Below are 21,075 nucleotides of genomic sequence, written 5' to 3' on the forward strand. Positions count from 1 at the left end.
ATCCCCAACTTCACAGCAAGTGATACATGACACATCACCCTTGAAGTCCAAGGTTCAAATGAACCCACATGTATTTACAAAGCCTAAGAATGGATGTTAAAAATAAGTTTCAGAGAGTTACATTTAAAGCAATAAAAAGAAATACAAGTCCACTCTGAGGATAGAAAATGGATGGAACTCATTACCATAAGAAGAAGCACAAGCTAGAGCTACATATGCTCTCAGAAACATGTTTACATGAATTCCTGAATGACAGGCTTACACTCAGTTATTTATGAAAAATAAGATATCTGCAGGGCATCTCTTCCCTGAAAGACTGCTGTGCATTTTTACAAAATACCCCTTAATGTTATTCCTGGGGTTAGAATATAGAACCAAATAAGTACGGTGGCAATTATTATGTTCTTGTGACAAATTACATTGTCTAGTTCCAAATCATGTCTTCCATTCATAATTCCCTAGGATTTGCTGTGGTTATGCTCCTAATCTGAACCTGATATTATTTCAAGAGAGTTGACAAAGCCGCTGTCAATTGCTTTTTCCTCTGAGGAAGAACTCACATTAGCTTTAAAAAAAAAAAAAAAGCACGTGGGTTACTTTGGTTGCTTAAAACAAGCATAGGGCTCTCACAGGGACAAAGTTCAACCCTCAGGCATAGTAACATCACATAAGAAAAAAACCCTCTGTGCCCAGGTTACTGACAGTACCTTCAACCCTAGATACGGATCACGAGGGAGGTAACCAGAGGACACCCGGATTGAACTCACCAGACCCCCCAACGAGAACCTAACTGCTCACAGCACTTCCTGAAGGAGACATCATAATGCTCTCTTTGCATGCGAAAGTCAGCAAAATAGTATTATTTACCCAATAAACACGGTTTTACAGTCTCACTGTCTGCAGGGACAAACACTGTAGAACAAAATGGCTAATTCTTCTGTAATAAAATGAATTTGAATGAGCAACTTAAATCAATATTAGGCAGCCAAATTATGTGTATTAATATCTACACATCATTAGCAAAATCCCAAGTGAATTTTTTTATTACCGGAAGTAATGCTAGGCTTGACTTTTCACTCCCCTTGATATTAACATACATTTGGCGGGAAATAACTTTTGTTTGAAACCCAATCCACTTTGGCTTTCTGTGTATACATATACACATAAACACACACATACAGACATAAACCACGTGTGTACACGCGTGTATACACATAGGCATACTCATGGCAAGAAGCTTCAGGTCAAGAGAAAATGTGTTCCTTATTCTCTCAGCTTCTCTTTCCAACTTCATAGCATTATCGCACGGCAGGCTTTCTTTGGAAAGAGGGGTATACGTAAAACTCACAAGTAAATATGTAAAGTCTAGAACTATCGTGAAGCAAAAACCAAAAATAAACAAAAAACAAAGCACAAAACCTATATAAACAAGAATCTGATGAAACTCCCAGTCTGTCCCTCTCTATAGTATTTCATTTCAAAGTCACTGTACAGACCCAGAAAAATGAAGGATGTCTCTCAGTGTCTGAGACTAATCCAAAACAGGGACTTAAGAATCAGGGCTGAACTGGACCTGGGGGGAGGGGGAGGGAGGGTAAGTTTCTGGCTTGGAAAGTGGACAGGACGGCAACCATGAGAGCCACTGAGCCAAGCAGCAGGTTCTGTATGGTAGATTCCGTGAGAAAGCCTAGAACATTCTCACTGGACTTGTCCAGACCAGTGCTGTCTAATCCAAATGTAATGTGAGCCACATAGGTAATTTTAAATATTCTGGCAGCTACATTAAACATTTTTAAATAAGTTTCTTAAAATATGTTTTCTTTAACCTAATATCCAAAAAATGTTATCATTTCAACATACAATCAATATAACAAAGTTATTCATGAGACATTTTACATTCTTCTGGTTTTGTACGAAGTCTTCAATTCTGGTGTGTATTTTAGCTTGCAGCCCATCTCAGACTAGCCACATTTCAAGGGCTAAATTGTCCAGGTGGCTGCCATATTGGGCAGTGCAGGTCTAGGTCTCGAGAAGACCCTTACAGGTCAGTGTTGCAGCCCTCACACTCTAGTAGATGCTGCAGAAGATTTACACCCAAAACCATGCTCCCTGCTTCCTGCTTACTTGCTGCCCCAAAATTGATCTTTCTCAGGTTTATTCCTTGGAAGCAAAATTATTTAAGAAAAAGCACTTTACATTGTTAGAGTGGCATTATGTGAAATAACTAAGAAGTGCTAGGTTTCCTTTCCTTGAAGAAGATAGTGTTCAGCCAGGACTGAGGGTAGAGGGCAATGATGGGGCATGATGAAATCTAGGTACTGGGCCTCTGAAGAGAAAAGAACTACGTAAGGTTATCACCCAAGTGATTCTGCGATTCATACTGCCTGAAATTTGTGATCTGAGTTATGTCAATAAAGAACAAGCATTCATGCCACAGGCTTCTGGCTAGTGTGGTTTCTGAGGCCAGTGGCCTCAACATCCACGTCTTTCTTGACAGTTGCTTGACACTTGAAAGATACCCTCCACCTTTTCATTTTTTTGTTCCACTTGAAGATGGTAACAGAAGTTCAAGGAGGAAGGCGGCTTCCTTTTCGTAGGAACTGTAATGTTCCTGCATCTTATATGCATGCATTTCCCCCCAATTAAATGTGCTGAAAATTCCAAAAGCTAACTATTTTCCAAAAACCAGTGCATTTTCTTTGCCCTGTATGTGGGCTTTTGCAGAAGCAAAATACTTCTAGGCAAATGGTTTGCTGATGGCCAAGTTGGCAGAAAATCTTTTAAATAGCATAGCTTAGATTTGCCACTAGCAACCTCAGTCCACACATTCACAATTTCCCTATTTTCTTTATAATTTGGGGGAAGAAATGCAATTATAAGATCCAAACTTCTTCTGGATATGGCATTTTTTCCTCTTTGAGGGTGAAATTACAACTCACTGTGGGTTTATTTCAAAAAGAAGTGGAGCTGCCATTAAGGAAACTACAGGCCATTTTTTAAAAAGCTTGAATCAAACTTCAGGACTAGCAGTGTTTATCAACATTTTAATTATTCTCCCCAACATTATATTCTAGCTGTCATTCCACAGTTTGCCTCAAAGTTATGAAAAAATTACTTATGAAAAGCCAATTTGCAAAATTAGTAAAATCCAACCCAATCAGCACAAGGAGCAAACACAAGAATGGGAGAACATTTTATCAAATTTTCTATCCTTAGCTAATTAATTTTACGTTAGTAAAGTCCCTGTCTTAGAACTTCATACCCTGTCTACCAGTGTTGCCCAATAGAATCTTTTGCAGAATAGTGGAAATGTTCTATTTCTGCGTGGCCTTAATATGGTAGCCACTAGCTACCACAGTAGTACCATGTGTACTACTGAGCCCTTGAAATGTGCCTACTACAACTAAGGAAATGAATGTTTTTAATTTAAATTTAAATAGCTACATGTGGCTCGTGGTTACCGTATTGGACAGCATAGCTATATATAGTTAGGGCAGACACCAGATCACTTAAGTCTCTGTCTCTGTTGACACAACAGCCTTGAGTTCTAAGGCCCATTTAACATACAAAGCACTTTATGACTTCTTTGTTGAAAATATTAAATAATTAAATAGAACAGCCTGTATGAAGCCAGACAGAAAAAACATCTGCGAGAAGTTCTCCAAGGATGATACTACTCTTTAGGATGAGCCAGGAAGGAGGATGGAGAACGATGTTCTGGAAACATGGGTCCTAGACTACAGTTCAGCTCTAGCCCCACCACCAACTAGCTGAGCAGCACTGGGCAGTTCCTGGAGCTTCTTGGACCCTGATTCTCTTGCTTATACTATGCTGGCATCTTCTAAACAACCTCCAAGGTCCCTCCTTGGTCCAAACCTGCAGTGAAATGTCAAGTCAACCCAGGTCGGGAGAAAAAAAAAAAACAATTCTCAGGTAGAAATTGTTGCGTGTGTTCTGCCTGAACTGCTTCTGTAATTTCAGCTCCTTTATGCTTTTGCTTAAGATATAAGCTAAGAAATAGATATTCTGCTGCCTGAGGATTCAGAATCTGGGAGTTTCATGAGATGATAACAGGACTTGATATGCTCACACAAAATGGAACGCTTTTGAAATGCCAGGGAAGAAAATCAACTGAATGCTAAGTAGTACTTTTCTTTTTTTGCCTCATTTTTTTCTTTCACTGAGAAAATTTTCAAACCTTTAGAAAAGTTGCAAGAATAGTACAATGGATACCTATACACCCTTCACCTTGCAAGACTATTCTCAAGTATAGATACTCACAAGTCCAGTATCCTGGGTGTTCACTCTGAAGAGTAATGACTTGGTAACACCTCCCAGTTCGTATCGCTGGTGAGAATAAGCTTTGGTCAGACTGAGGTGAGGGTCTGGCTAACTACTGAGGACAACAAAATAAAGCACAAGTATGTAACTGTATTTTCTCTGTCAACCATGAGCATGGATTTCAGCGGTAAACTCTAACGTCAGCAACTTTGTAAATAGATAGAAACGAACCAACCCCTTATGTTTCAAGAGGGAAAAGCATGATCTTTGAAATTAGGAAGACTTTGCTCTAATCCTATCACCTCAAATCCAAGCCCCATCCCTCTCTGAACCTACTTCTTTGTTTACAAAATGGGATATAATGTCTACCTCAGAGAAATACTGCGAGAATTGTGTGAGATAATGTAAACAGAATGACACATAGCAGCCATTCAGTAGTGTTAGTTGCTTTTACAGTTTACTACACATTTTCCCAAACAGTACTTCAGGAATAACAACCCCAGGGGATAAATTCGTCGGATATCGCTATTTCTGGTTTACAGCCAAGAGAACTGAGGCTCAGAGAGTAAAGGAAGGAGAGAGGGAAAAGAGAATTGGCCTCTCATAAGCAGGCGTGCTGGCCAGGTCTGCAGAGGGGATGCTTCTATCACCTCTGTTGATGCTCATCTCAGCTGCAGAAACAGACTCTCACGACTGCAGTTTGCAGCGAGGCATTTAAGGCTCAGAGGGGCTAACTTCACCAAAGACCACATAGCTAGCTAGTTGGTTTGGTTAAGTATCTGGTTAAAGTGCCTATGTTAAGGGTTTAGGAGCCTTGGTAAAGGGTTCAAGGGCCTTGGTTAATGGTTTAAGGGTCCTGGTTAAGGGCTTAAGGGCTCTGACAGAGGATTTAAGGGCTTTGGTAAAAGGTGTAGGTGCCCTGGCTAAGGGTTTAAATATCCTGGTTAAAGGTTTACATGTCCGGAATCTTCTGATTCCACGTTTAGGGCTCTTCCTACGACATCTAACAAACACACATTTCAGAAGGTGGGATCTCTCCCCAGCTCAAGGAAGCAGACTGTTTCTCCAGATCTGTTTGATTTTTTTTTTTTTTTTTTACATTGGAGTATAATTGCTTTACAATGTTGTGTTAGTTTCTGCTGTACAACGAAGTGAATCAGCTATATGTATACATATATCCCCTCCCTCTTGGACCTCCCTCCCACCCACCCCTCATCCCACCCATCTAGGTCATCACAGAGCACAGAGCTGAGCTCCCTGTGCTATATAGCAGGTTCCCACTAGCTGTCTATTTTACACATTGTAGTGTATATATGTCAATCCTAATCTCCCAGTTCATCCCACCCTCCCCTTCCCCTGTGTCCACCCATCCATTCTCCACATCTGCATCTCTATTCCTGCCCTGCAAATAGGTTATTCAGTACCATTTTTCTAAATTCCACATGTATGCATTAATATATGACATTGGTTTCTCTCTTTCTGACTTACTTCACTCTGTATGACAGACTCCTTCCACATCTCTACAAATGACCCAATTTCGTTCCTTTTTATGAGTTAGTATTATTCCATTGTGTGTGTGTGTATGTATATATATATATATATATATATATATATATATATATATATATATATATATATATATATATACCACATCTTCTTTATCCATTCATCTGTTGATGGACATTTAGGTTGCTTCTATGACCTGGTTATTGTAAATAGTGCCGCAATGAACGTTGGGGTGCATGTGTCTTTTTGAATTATGGTATTCTCAGGGTATATTCCCAGTAGTGGGATTGCTGGGTCATATGGTAGTTCTATTTTTAGTTTTTTAAGGAACCTCCATACTGTTCTCCATAGTGGCTATATCAATTCAGATCTATTTGATTCTGCCAGGCAACTGGCATCCAGCCTCTCCCCTCGACAAAATGCTCTCCTCCACAGGCCCACCAAAGGCATCGGGTGATTGGCGGCCTGCATAGTGAGTGGGCGATATCTCAATTCCAGGAATCTGATCAATGTCCCCTCTGACCTGAGGTGATGATGACATTTTAAATAAGGTTATTAAGTGAACATGTTTCTTAGAGAATGTCTATGGGAACTCAGACATCGGATGATTGAAAATAACACTTTAAAATGTGGAGGTGATACTGTGAATGGGCTGAAGTTGGGTGACTTTGACAGGCCAAACTGTTGAAGCAAGGCCATGCTGTCATTAGGCCATACTGTAAAGACTATATTAGAAGATTGGTCCCCACGAAGGTGTTCAGTTAGTAATAAATGAGGGAAGAAGCAGGTTATTTGCACAAGCAGCTGGTGGATGGCTCTCCCCCAGTGCACACATGCCATCTTCAGCCTCAGACCCCAGTGGACAGCCATACAGGTCCCCTGGCAGAGCAGACTGCATGTGGGTTCAGCACATTCCAACTGGGTTTTCCTCTAACCATGGAAACTTTAAATAAACCTCTGCTTTCGTTAGTAACTTTGAGACACATGAGTGTGTTCTGTCACACCCACCAGCCTGCACCAGAGATGGAGGCATCCATCTTGACGCTCTGACCAGAATCCATGCGAGAAGCAGAACAGTAGCTGCCTTTCCCACTGAGCAAGTGGAAGGAGAAGCAGCAAGGTGCTTGGAGGACTGGGAAACTATTAACAGTAAAGTAGACCAAAGGCAGGGTTTCTGAAAACATCTCTAAATAGAAATCTGACCAACGTAATAACTGATGAGAAAAGCAAAAGGGAGAAAGAAAGAAAGAAAGAAAGAAAGAAAGAAAGAAAGAAAGAAAGAAAGAAAGAAAGAAAGAAAGAAAGGGAGAGAGAGAAAGAGAGAGAGAGAGAGAGAGAGAGAGAGAGGGAGGGAGGGAGGGAGGAAGGGAGGAAGGGAGGGAGGGAGGAAGGCAAGCCAGCCATTAATTTTGAAAATTCAATGACATATTTTAGGAGCCATGAAATGTGAATACATTCATAAAAGATAAATCATGGGTGAGTGATAGCTGGGTGCTATTAATCTTATGTCTATCACTCAGTTCCTTTCTCTTTCTTTATATCTAACTATCTTGGCAGGAATCTTAACGTTCTGGCAGAAAACGCTTTCCCAAACCATACCAAGATGACACTGCTCATGTATAGGTTTTCCAATCCTCATGTCCGGTTATTTTCACCATTGTGTGAAAACAGGAGACCCTGCAGAGCAGCAGACGGCCCTCAGCAGGACTGACACTCGGGCCAAGCCCCAGGAGGCAGCGCAAAGAACACATTGTTCAGTTAAACCCCACAGAGACTGGCCTCAGAAAATACCTGGGGTTTGCATCCCCCAAAAGTTGAACAAATGTCAAGGTCATTCAAAACTCTTCATAGGGTTAGTGGGAGTTGGGGGGGGGGCATCTGGCATTTTAACAAAAGTACACAAATCAGTGGGCCTTTGTCAAACACTGCAAACAAGCTGTCATGATTAAGAAGAGCCTCCTTTTCTCTCAGATTTTATATCACTGGGTTCAACTCAGGTACCACAAAGTACAGTGAAAATCTAATAAGTTAAAATAAGCTGTGGAAAGGTCACCAGAAAAAACAGCAAAAAACAATATTCTTCATCTGAGTGAATGATTTCTCTCAGGGGATTAACTTTTAGCTTTGTGATTTAAAAATATTTGCAGTGTTTTTGAAATTGCAATTTTTTTGTGCACACGATTTCAAATAAAGGTGATCAAATCTTCCTGCCGTTCTAGGTGATTGAAATTAAATTGCCAGCAGTTATCACTGAAACAAAGGTAAAGATATTTTGCTTACACATAATTGACTCTTTCTGAAGTCTAAACGACTAGAAGACTTCTCAGTGTGAGTGTCTGTTTCAACAAAGATACCCTGCTTTGTAGTATTGGATCCATGGAGTTTCTAATTACACATATGTAAGTCTTGGCAGCATTACTATAGTTCAATTTTGCCTTCTGCATCTAGGAATGTGAAAGATTTGTATATGCCGCTGGTTGTGACTCGCCAATAACAAGTAATGAAAATTCCTATTTATCATTTCTAGGATCAAGCAGAAAATGGCATTACTTACCTGGCACACAATTACTGTTGTATAGAATCTGGAAAAATAAATCTCTCAATCCATTCAGGAATGTTCTTTTCCCAATTAAGGTTTCAATGACTCTGCACATAACACTGATTTTTACCTTTTTCTATTTGCATTTTAATTTCAAAAGTCCCTGTCGATTTCATTTCTATAATACAGTAATGTTTATGTTCCCAAAATCTTAACAACTTCTTATCCTGGGAGTCCCTTTATTATTTAATTTTTTACTTTGTTCAGTTACTGGAAAACATCTCATAGCTTCTTTATCTATTACTTTACTTGAGTTGATTTTTTTCGTTACTTTGTGAAATTATCCATTTGGTGATCACATGACTAATATGCAAAAAGTTCTTATTTCAATTATAAAAGCAAATCTAATTCATGATTATTAAGAAAAGTATTTTGCAAGTCAACCACTGTTTATTTCAGAATATAATCAAGTACCACAGGCTAGATGAAAAACTTAAGGATAGGGATTTTTCTCCCCCGATTTAAAATAATACAGGTAATCAAACCTTCCTGCCAATCTAGGTGACTATGAAATTTAATCACCAGCAGTTATCATTAAAACAAAGGCAAAGCAATTTCTTTTACACATAATTGAATACTTCAGAAACAAATTTCTAAAGAGTTCTCAGAAAATGTATTTAAAAATTAATTTTAACTTGATTATTTCATCTGTTGTGTCTCAGCTGGTAATGTAGAATAAATGAGATGCTTGGGTGATGTGGTCCAACAACAGCAGGTAAGAACATATTCTCAGGAAAATCAAATAATTTTGAGCTTAATATGAGTAAATTATTAGATTTTTACTCTTCACACAAATCCATCCAAACCTAAACCTCCCACGGCTATTCCTCTAAGAGAGGTTTAACCCATGGTATTCTATTCAAGTTCACCTCTCCATATCCTGGACACTACAGAATCAACCATTCCTTTCTCAGGGCTCAATTGCCCAAGTATGTCCTAAGGTGTTGGAGAGCTGTGCCATTAAACCCATTGCTGCCTGAGCAGAAAGAAAGCGTCCTATATCGGCACCAAAAGTGAGTGATCTGGTAGCTCTGTGCATGAGGCTGCTGATGGGCCTATAAGCACAACTGTCCAGAGAAGAGGAGCCACCAAGAAAATGGGTCAATAGTCCTAAGAAGGGAGTTGAAAATTAGGCAATGAACTTCCCTATCTCCAGACCTTTGCCTAAGATCTTACCTCTTCCTGAAATGCCTTTCCCACACTCTGCTTTTTGAAAACATTCCACTCATCCTTCAAGGCTCAACTCATATGTCACCCCTACTGACCCCTCACAACTGAGGTCATCATTCTCTTCCATGCACTCTCCTCCCCATAATTTATTTTATCAAAATGGAAAATAGATTGCTATTTGCTTGTCCATCTCTGCTGCTGGATGGAGAGGGAAAGGATCTTGATGCATTTTTCTATTCCATACACTTGGGATTATGCCTGAATCCTAAAAGAAACTTAATAAATGCTTGTTTAATGGAGCTCAAACCTCAAGACCAAACTTAACATGCAATGTAAGAGGCAGGTTTGATGTGTGTTGGACTTATTTTTGTACCTAAAGTCTGAGTCAGTGAGAGCTTTCTTTTTCATTCCTCCAAGGAACAAACTTTATTCACACCAAGCACTTATTAAGTGCCACACCCTGTGCTAAACGCTCTATACACATTATCTCACTTAATCCCCACGACATTCTTACGAAATAGTTCCTATTATTAGCATCAGTCTCATTTATCGATGAGGAAATTGAGGCTTGGAGAAGTTAAATAACTTACCCCAAGTTACCCACTGCTGGAGCCAAACTCAAGAACAATAATCCCAGAACTTCAGAACTAGAAGGAATCCTTTAAATTATCTTCCTCACTTAACCTCCTTGAATCTGAGGCTTATAACTTACTGCCTGGCACATAGTAGGCCCTCCAAAATGGTGATTAATAGATTGATGGAGTGTCCTAATTTTTCAGACTCTGGCCTTTGTCTGAGAGAACCCAGCTGCCACCACAAACAGGCTCTATTCTTTCCTGCCCAACACCTCCCACAGGTGTGAATTGCTTGTGTCACCTGAATTATTCATGATCCACACGATGGTAAGTGAGCTTAAAAAGAGAATTCTGGCTCTCAAATTTTTCAAGACCAAGTGCCTGATTAATTAGTGAATTAGCCAATATAAGCTCATGGCCCATGGTTGAGTCATACCAAAAAATATACCTCTGCCCACTTTTTGAATTTAAGCTTTTGCATAATTTTCCAGTTTTCATTAGGATTTAAAACAGTGGTAACTAAAGCAGAAAAGAGAACCATCACAAGCATCTCTATTCTATCTATAAAGCAATTAACATCATCTAAAGCTTATACTGTGCTGCTTCAAACCCATGTATTCTTCCTAAGGCTGAGTTAGGTTTTTCAATAACATTCCTTAAGCTTAAGGAGATCTTTCATCAAGATCTGAAAATTCAGATGCCACAGCACCTGTAATTTATACCATCAGTAAATCATGTGATAACACTGCCTTATTGTCCTTTATCCTTTCTTCTTTCCCTTCGTCACCTCTCCCCCACCAATTCATTTTCTTGTGGGCCATTTTCGGAGAGGGATAACCATATGCTAATCATAAGCTAACATCACTGTGTTTTAAATTCAATGTTAGTCAACCAAAATGAATTGAAAAGCAGCAGCAGTGGTTTGGGGGTACTAAAAATACGCTGTAGCATTTGCTGAGTTCTCAGAATTAAAACCACAGGCGGTCAACTTGTTGCTGCTCTTAATAAGATATGACTGTTCTGCCCCATTGGTTGCTACTACCACAAACTTCAACTACATCGTACACATAACAACACTGTGCTTTTCATTAGTTGGCAGTGATCAAGAAAGGAAGTGCTATTTCCCTGGAACTAAAACCTGCCAAAAAAGATAATAAATGGCTTTCAAGTGATCACCTTGTTCCACGTCACAACTGCACCTTAGTCAAATCACCTTGCATTTATGATTTAATTAGTCACATATCTAGAGATATGGTTCCTTAATGCTTGGCTTGCTATCCAATGCCTCCAACAAAGTGTTTCTTCCTTTGAGTTTAATTTTTGGGTAATAATTTAAAACACACACACACAATAGGAATTAATACAATATTGATATATTAAGCATTTCCATTAGGACTTCAAGACCTTCTTGACCCCTGAATACTGTGAACTACACTAAATGTCTTATCAGCTAACCCTTTAGGGTTTGTCATTAAAGTTTTCAATGACTAGCGAGGTAGAAGAATTCTACCTAATGCATCATCCTGATTAGAAACCTGTCATACTCAGAATCCAGTGCGTCTGCTTCTATTGATTCCTACTCCTTCAGATTCATTAGCAATTTTTTCTCTTCAATTAGACCCACTGTTCAATGTAGAAAAGCTGAAAGAAGCCCTTCCTTCCTCAGCCGCACTTGGGAAAAAAAAAAAAATGTATGCCTGGAAAGTAAAATCGCAGAACGTATTCCAAGAGGCCACAGAGGAAAGTCACACACACACACACACACACACACACACACACACACACACACACTTGCACACTTGAAAACGGGCAAATTGTCAGAGGCTGGGCTCGACCTCGCGTCCCCTAACTCGCTTCGATCAGAACCAGAAAGAGAATTACCTCTATCTCAAACCCATACCCCAAGCGTGTGTCTCCACGGAGCTAATTTCCGAAACAAACAAAGAAAATCAAGTCTGCGAGAAGCGAGGGTTTGCTCCCCCCTGCCTTGAATTTGGACATCCAGCGGAGCGGGCACCGCACAGCCAGCGGGTCGGGGCGCCCAGCGTCACCCTAACCTTCCCCGCCCCGCCAGCCCGGGTTCCAGCGGCGCCAGAAAGTGCGAGCCCGCCCTTGCCCGGTTCGCTTCTCGCCTGCTGCTCCCCAAATCCCCAGAACCCCCGCGTCTGCACACTAAGGGCGCCCCGCTCCCCCACCTCTGCGCTGTCAGACGCCAGGCGCGAAGGTGCTGTGGGCACCGAGGGTGCTGGCCAGCCAAACAAGTGTCACACCGGTCGCCTGCCCTCACCCCGGGAGAGCGGGCAAAACGGCCACAGGTAGGACCTCTCCATCCCAGAATGCGGGGCGAGGGCAGCGGGCGACAGACCCAGCGGGGCAATCGCGCCCGACGGGCTGAAACTCACCGGAGGACACCGAGGAGCCGGACAGGCTGGAGTTGCTGGACGCTGCCATCTCCGCGCGCCCCGCGCGACGCTGCTCGCTCAGCCCCGGTGCGGACGCCGCCGCCGCTGTCCTGGCCCGGCAGCTCGCAGCCTCCGCGGCCCCCAGCCCATGGCAAAGTCCTGGGGACGCGCAGAAAGCACCAGCCTCCGGACTCTGCCTGCACTTCCTGCTCCGCCAGATGACGCGCTGCTGCCGCCGCTATTTATTTGTGGTTTCCGTCACTCTCGGCGCCTTCGCACGCTTTTCTCCGAGTGTCGAGGGTAGGTGGGAGCGGAGGGAGGCCGAGGGGCGGCCGGAGCAGACGAATCGTGCCTCCAGCTGAGCCCCAGCTGCAGTCCGCGCTCCCCAGCGCGCGGCTGGGACCAGGGCGCCCGGGCGGCCCCGAGCCGCCCCGCCAGCTCCCCGCACCCTCCCCCCGGCTCCCGCCTCGCCGGCGGCACTTCAAGCTGCCCGGGCAAAGGCTGCGGGAGACAGACAGACAGAGCGACCTCCCCCTTCTCCCTCCGCCCCAACTCCGCTCGCGCGCACACAAAGGAAGGAGAGGAGACGCGGGAGCTCGGGGGCTGGTTCAGCTGCCGCGGGCTTGACAGCTCCTGCGACGGGGGCTGGAGGGGGAGGCTGTGGGCTGCAGGGCGGGGCGACACTGGCCCGGGGAGCCGGACCCCGAGGTGCCGGGGAGGCCGCTGGGGGGCGCGGGGCGAGCATGGCTGCGGTGCGCAGCGCGGCTCCAAAGGTTTGAGGGCGACCGGGTGTGGGGCGTGGGGGAAGGTGGCGGGGCTCGCGACGCCCGGCCGGACTAGGGAGCAGCGAGACAGCCGGGGTGCGATCCAGAGGGCGAAGGCGGGGTCACTAAGGACACGATGCTACGCGGAAGGGGGCCTGGGATGCCAGAGCGGCTGTGGAGTGCTCCTTCCACCCCTCTCCAAATTGTCCTTTGTTGCTCTGGAGCTGAGGATTCCTGCCCTGCAAGAAGGTGCGTTTCCTAAAATACCCTCAAAACACCCGGCAAGCCAATCCGGCTGCTCTTAAGTACCCCAGCCATGGACAGTGCCCGACGGGTCCACTGGGCTTTTGAGATGGGCCTTCAAAGAAATAGAGACGTTCCAGATATGTCATCAGGCCCACACAAAGCCGGGTGTCAAAGAAAAAGAGGTTCTCACACTGCAGTCTTGCAAAGGATCCTCACAAAAGACTTAAGACGTAGCAGCAGGTCCAATTGTGCCCTTTCTGGATAAGGAACTACTCAGGTGTGTGAGAAAAAGAGACTCTGGCACAAGGTGTGTACTTTACTCCTGTATTTAAACCTAAATTAATTTCACTGGGAGGAAATAATGCAGATTTTTAAAGTCTATTTCACGCTCCCAGCAGGGTAATCGGTTCTTTCATTCCTGAAGCCACAGAAAACTGTGAAATTTGAACAGAAAATTGTTAGTTCAAAGGAAAAAGCAAACATTAAAGGAATGAAAGTACTCTCATTATGTAGCAAAGTGGAAAGTGTTCACGTTGTGGTAGTTCAATTTTTAAAAACATGGTTAAAAGGACATAGTCAATTTAAAAATTATCAGGAGTGACACAGGAACAGCAGCCAATCCTAGGGGGTCCACCTCAACCAAGCACCTAACACACAGTGAATAATAAATGTTGAATAATCACAGTATGCACCCATGTCACATTTTCTAGTTGATTTAAACATTTTTTTAAAAATTCCCTCCAGGATGCCATCCCCAGTGTATGTTCCCAATAAGGCTCTTTTTTTTTTTTTTTTTTTTTAAATGCAGCTTGCAGAATAGTTGAGGGCTCTGGAGCACTCTCCAGTCACATTGGACTGAGCCCTCCTGACGCTCATCTACATGGAACCTGAAACGTCCCAGCCTGGTATACGGAGACCCAAGCACCTCCACTCCGCCCCCCTTCCATTTTTCTTCTTCTTTGTGTAATGCAGCCTTGATGCAGCTTAATGTGGAGCCCTTCAAGGACATATGGCCCATCACAACCTTGACCTCTCTGTCAGAATAGAACTTCCTGTTTTTTTCAGAGTTCTTCTGATCAAAGGCATCATCTACCTCTCTGACTAGTAATCTATGCATCCCTCCGGATCTTTAGCTGGTGGACTGTCTGACTTGGCTATGTCACCTAGTAGGGTTGTCTCCCTCTGGGCTTTGAAGGAGACAACACTTGGATTCAAACTCTGGTTCTGCCACTTATTAGCTGTGTGACCTTGAGCAAATTACTCACATTTGCTGAGGTTCAGTTTCTCCACCCGCAACCAAACTCCTGATAATGTAGGGCATTGTGAAGATTAAATGACATGAGATGTGTAAAGTCACAGTGTACCTGGCATACAGTTTGTGCTCCATAAGTGACTGTAAATTTTTTACTTGAAAGATGGAATCTATGATTTGAACAACTTTTGCTTTCTCCATTGCATCCGGAGATAACTGGAGATAACTAATCAGCAGTGACTTGTTCTACCAGGGGAAATGCTCATCTCTGGCCCAATGTTTGTATCTTTCTTGTCCCAAATCAAGAAATATGCAACAGGTTTCATCACTCAGAAGTCTCACAAAGGGATGTCAAATTCTATTTCTGCAGTTTGGATGATAATATTTACCCTCATAGAGCTTTACAGGCCTTAGTTAGAGAAAGTAAAGCATGGCCCTGTGAAGTAGATTATTTTTTTATTCCCAACTGACAGATGAAGGGACAGAGGGACACTTGCTGTGAAGGCATCACCCCAAGGCACTCTGTGCTGTACAAAAGTAGAATAAGATGGAAAATAATTTTTTTCTACTGGGTCCAGAGGTCAGAAGAATACAAGACCAACAAACATGCTTGCTGAGTAGAAATGGGATGACTGGGGAGGCTTAGCTAATTGGTAGGAGATGGACGGAAACTCTGAAGTCCATTATTTTGAAGAACAAAAGGAAAGCTCTAGGTTCAGAACTAAAATCTGCAAGTTAATCAGTAACTTGGATTGTTAAAGTCATAACCAACAGAGAAAACTCAGCAGGCACGATCACTCACTATCAACTTAGTTTCAGAGGCTTAATGGCTCGTTGCTACTTGCAAAAATGTTTAATATCAATATATTAGCAGAAGGTGGAGGAAACAAGATGCTAACCTCCTCCTCAGTAGGCCCAGGAACCTGTTTGTGGACCTTCCAAAGCATCCTCTAAATGAAGCAATAAGAAAATTCATTCATGTATTTTATTCACTCATGTACGGCATTATTTCTAGGTAATGCCTATCTGCTGGTAAAAAGGGGAATATTGGTGCTACAAAGATCTTAAGTCTGTTTGAGAAGTAGGGATTTTTTAAAGATATTTCTACCTTCTTTCTTCAAACAGTAAAGTATTTATGGGATGAAAGGAGTCTTGTTGATAACTTGGTCTATTTAGGCTTAAAAATTACCATTTTGTTTTAACTTAGCATTCATGCTTAGCTTAGCATTTAAAGCCTTCCCACCTTCCCTTTCCAAACATATTTCCTGTTGTACCCTTCACAAACGTAACCCTGCCTCACCTCGCCCCATAACAGTTGGGGCTGCCGGCACTGGCCTTTTCCCGTCCCTCCCTGCTGGACCTCCTACAGACCGTGAAGGTTCAAGAAGAATGTACCTTCTTGGGGAATCGTCCCTGAACCCCAAACCAGAAATTGGCTCTCCTTCTGTTGAATTCCTATAGTCTTTTCTCTGCACCTCTCAAATGGCAGATGCTCTGTCTTGCTTTGGTCGCAATTGTGGAACATATTTGACCTCCCTACTTTATTAAAAGCTTCCTGGGGGGTAGGATCCTTGTCTGGCCGGCCTTTGTAGTCTCTACCATGCTTTACACACAATAGGTGCTCACTGGATATCTGTGGAAGAAGTGAGTAAACCAAGGAACAAATGAATCCATGAACGGTTCTCATGTACACCAATTAATTTTCACATCAGTAGCTGTGACCACTGAGCAGCTAGGTGATGAGTGACGCATCTGGAGCACAAAAAAGTTGACGGGCATGTTAAGGACCCACTATTTTGCTGTGAACAAGAAAAACTAAAATGGTGAAAACAAGAATAAATTTCCATGGAGCAAATGTTTGCATTCCCCACCCCCACTCCCATCACCAGCTGTTACAACTCCTGTAATTTATTGTTTACAGAGTAGCTCTTCTGTTACTGTAATTTGTTTATTTTTGCTTTACTGTTCCTTCCTTTGAAGTTTAAAGGCAGACGTGAAAACACTGAAGGGGGCATGCGGCTGTTGTGGCTGGAGCTGGGCTCCCACATTTCAGGCACTCAGGGGTGTTTGTGAAGGTCATTCCTCTTCTCTGTGCTCAGCATAGAATGAAACATTCCTGACTTCGAAGATTAATCCAGGGGCCAGCTTTCGCGGGAGAAGAGTGGGGCTATTTGTCAACTAGCTTTAAATATTTTATGGCAAATACTCTACTATAGAAAAGGGGTCCTTTTGCCATTAATTTCTCAACATAGATATACTCTTTGTTGTAGTGAGAAATATTTCCCTTTGCAGTTTAAGCCGTGTTTCTAATGCAAAGATACCTAGTCCTGTTAAAGAGAAAACACTGGCTCTTCTGGGATAACGTCAAGTGTAACTAAAGGCAGAAGCTGAGAAACAGTGCATGTCCTCCGAAGAGGTGCGCAGGCAGCCCAGGGCTGGGTGACTGGAGCAGACAGCTCAGACGCCGCAGGTAGCAGCCCAGCCTCTGAACAAAAGGAGTCCACACCTGGGGTGCAGACAAAGGAGGCCGCCTCGGCTACCCAAGTCCCAGTTCACACCGCCTGCTGCTGGCGACCCCTAGTGGCGACATGCCGCAAGCACAAGTGTTCCTGAATCTGAGATGCGGAGGGGTCCGGGGTAACACCGAGTTTCCCTGTTTGCCACTTAGCTTGGGAGGATCAGGCACACACTTATGGCACGGCTGTCAGCTCCAACCTCTTTGACTTGAGAGAGAAGGGGGGAGGAAGAGAGAGAGAGAGAGGTATTGAGAGAGAAAAAGAAAAATGAGGGCTTTTCTTTCTAAAGAAAAAAAAAATCAGAGTTCAGAAATTCAGTGATAGAGTTCAAAAACTCATTGAATATGCATTCTTCCACAGATCACCTCTGGCTTTGTTCCCTGACATTTTAGATAACAAAAATCTTTTCTACCCTCTATGTCCAAAGAGAAATCTAGGATAAACTAAACTGAAGAGAGCTCTAAGCCTACTCTGGGCAAACGTGTGCAGTGAGTTTGTTTTTCATGTCTTCTGGGGTACCTCTGGCTTTATGCTTTCACTATCGAAGTTTGGCTTTCATAAAAGTATCAGATGGATTTGTCCTCTGCTAACTTTTCACTCATTTATGCATTCACCACTTCACTCAGTGATGTTTATTGAGCACTCACTATGTGTCAGGGAGTATGCTAGGAAGGAAGTATGCTGGGAAGAAAGATAAGAGGAAAACTACATTCTTGCCCTGGGGTGTCCTACAGTATGATGCCTCTCCTCCTCCCTGGAACATTTACATTTTAGCTGGGACAAGGTTTTAAGCTACAGAAATTACCTCTAACTGGGAATTATAGGTATTATCTATGCTGGTGGCAACTTTATTTTCAGCATTTTTTTTTTTTTAAGAAAACATCCAAAATTAAGCCTTAAAGTCTGTTTCTAGATAATTGGCATTTTCTCATTCAGTTTTAGCTTGTCAGCTCAGAGAACTAAGCAGATACTGTACTCTAAATGTTCTGTGCCCTCACCTCCCAGAGAAGTTCTGGATCATTATTCTCATTTCATTCCCTGTGGCAGCTACAGATACAACAACAAAACAGAAACAAACCTTTTGTTTTGTTTTGTTTTGTTTTTTTTTTTTTTTGATGTGGACCATTTTTTTTTTTTTAATTTTATTTATTTATTTATTTATGGCTGTGTTGGGTCTTCGTTTCTGTGTGAGGGCTTTCTCCAGTTGTGGCAAGTGGGGGCCACTCTTCATCGCGGTGCGCGGGCCTCTCACTATCGTGGCCTCTCTTGTTGCAGAGCACAGGCTCCAGACGCGCAGGCTCAGTAATTGTGGCTCATGGGCCTAGTTGCTCTGCGGCATGTGGGATCTTCCCAGACCAGGGCTCGAACCCGTGTCCCCTGCATTGGCAGGCAGATTCTCAACCACTGCACCACCAGGGAAGCCCCTGTTTTGTTTTTTTTAAGGAGGGAGGGTAAGTGGGGATTGGAAGAAAGCTAACAGACACAATATCTGGGCCAATTTTCTGATGTAAGAAAACATATTTTAGCCTTTTGCAAATATTCCAGATTTGTTTGTAAAACGAGGTATGAAATGATTCTGGAAAAGTTGAATGTGTATCTATGGAATCAGACAGACCCAGATTCAATCTTAGTTTGTCATTTATTAGCTGTGAGACCTTTGGCAAGTTACTTCATCTTAGTCTCCTGATCTTTAAAATGGGGTGAACAGTACTTACTTCAGAGTCTGTGAAACCCAAATGAAACAACAGATGTAATGCAGCGTCTACCACATAGAAGCCCAGTTAGGAGTTCTGGGTGTCTATTCCTCAGAGCAAAGCACAGTGTGCTTACACCTATCTCTCCAGAGTAGTCTGGAAGAATAATGGTCTGAGGCAAAAGTAATTTTCATCTCTACCTACCACTCCTATGTTCCATCACTTGTGTGAGATTACATTAAGACAGGTGAGAGAGGCCTGGGCTTTGGAGATAAATCAGAGTTCAAATCCTGATTCTGCTACATATCGTGTGGTAACCTTGGACAAGGAGCTTAACTTTTCTTATTCTTAGGTAAAAGGCAATGATATTAGTGTACGCAACATTATTTTAGCACTCAATAATATTTATGTCCAGCTGGAGAGAGGGTGACTTTGCTAGGCGGAGGGTGTTTCAGAATCTCCAGGGAGTGGCAAGTATAATATTAAAAGGTTTACTCAAGTCCTCTCTCTCCCTCTCTCTCTCATATATACACACACACACACACACACACACCCTACACAAGATGGCAATGCCTCACATTGAGACATTTTCCCACCAGCCTCTTTGGATAAGAATCCTGGTAGAATCTGAAAGTAGGGTTCAGTGTAAGAATGTAGGCAGATTACATAAACTCTCTGTTAAATCTGGCCCCCATAAGAAAAAAGGGGAGAAAACTCATATTTGCTGATGACTACTACTGCTGCTACTTTTATCACCACTCAGTACATTCCCTGCCACTAGTGATACAGAAAAATCACCTTCCACATAATAAGCATTTATTGAGCCAGGACCACGCTGTACATATTAACCTATATTCACAACAATCCTGAAGTCAGAATCGTGAGCTCCATTTTCCATTTGGGGAAACTGAGGCCAAAACACTTACATCACATCTTAAAATGAACGACAAACCTAGTGGTACGTATCATCATCCTCACTTTACTTGGTTAAGAAAACCAAAAGTGAGAGAGGGTACATAATTTATCATGCTTACAGGCATCAATTTGAACCCAGCTTTCGCTGATTCTTTTCAGAACACATGAAAAGAAAATTTACCTTTTAGTTTTTGTCTGAAGTTTCTTTCTGCTTTTTTGATAAACATTTTCCTGTTTGAGCCTCTGCTCAGGTGAGAAATGAAGTCTTTAAAATACATTTTCTTTGCTTTAAGCACTGGTGTTTCTCTATTTGAACCTAGAAGGATACTATCATTTTCCTTGCCTAAAACACACACCTTTGCACAGGCTGGGCTCTGGACAGTTCACAGGATGAGCTTGGGATCTGACTCCAAGGGCCTGGGCAGGGACGGGCATAGTGTTGGGGATACTAAGGCATTTGCCCAAGTGAGGGGATTTCAGGGAAACACGAATGCTCCTCATCAAAAACTCCATCCTATCCAGCTTCCAGTTGCTGGAAGTCCCATAAGGAGAACTTTCACTTTTTTTTGGAAAAAAATTTTAATTGAAGTACAGTTAATTTACAATGTTGTGTTAGCTTCAGGTGAGAATTTTCACTTCTGACTTAATCAAACAGTGCTGTGAACACCTACTAGAATTCAATCACCTTTGGGGGACCTAAGACATTAAACCATAGCTATTTTCACTTGAGTGAGTTTCCCTATCCCCTAAACTGATTTTAATACCCAGGGATTTTATACCAATTTTAATTGATTTTTAACACCAATACACAGGACAGGGCTATGCAACATTTAAGATGTCTACAGATTACCTAGGAGTCTTGTTAAAATGCAGATTCAGATTCCGCAGGTATGGGGCAGACCCCAATTCTGCATTTCTAACAAGCTCCCAGGTGATGCAGATGGTGCATCAATACACCTTGAATAACAAGGGTCCTGGGGCAATGGTTTGCAACTCTGGCTGACATCAGAGTCACCTAAAAGGCTTTCAGAAATCCCAATGCCCAGCTTGCACCCCAGGACAATCAAATCGAAAATCTCTGCAGGTGGGAACCAAACATCAGTATTTTTTATAACTCCTTGGTGATTCCAATGTACTGCTAAGATTTGGAGCCAC

General features: G+C 42.7%; 1 protein-coding gene across 1 annotated transcript in view; it reads right to left on the minus strand.

Moving 5' to 3' along the window:
* The window catches only part of CHN2 (chimerin 2), a 326,376-nt gene extending 313,142 nt beyond the window's left edge, over nt 1-13,234 (minus strand). The window contains exon 1 of the mRNA XM_036863191.1: nt 12,534-13,234. Within this exon, the coding sequence (XP_036719086.1) occupies nt 12,534-12,582 (49 nt within the window). The 5' untranslated portion in view covers nt 12,583-13,234. The remainder of the gene's footprint in view (nt 1-12,533) is intronic.
* Between the last annotated feature and the right edge of the window lie 7,841 nt (nt 13,235-21,075).

Source organism: Balaenoptera musculus, chromosome 9 (assembly GCF_009873245.2).
Source record: "Balaenoptera musculus isolate JJ_BM4_2016_0621 chromosome 9, mBalMus1.pri.v3, whole genome shotgun sequence".
In the NCBI taxonomy this organism is placed as follows: Eukaryota; Metazoa; Chordata; class Mammalia; order Artiodactyla; family Balaenopteridae; genus Balaenoptera; species Balaenoptera musculus.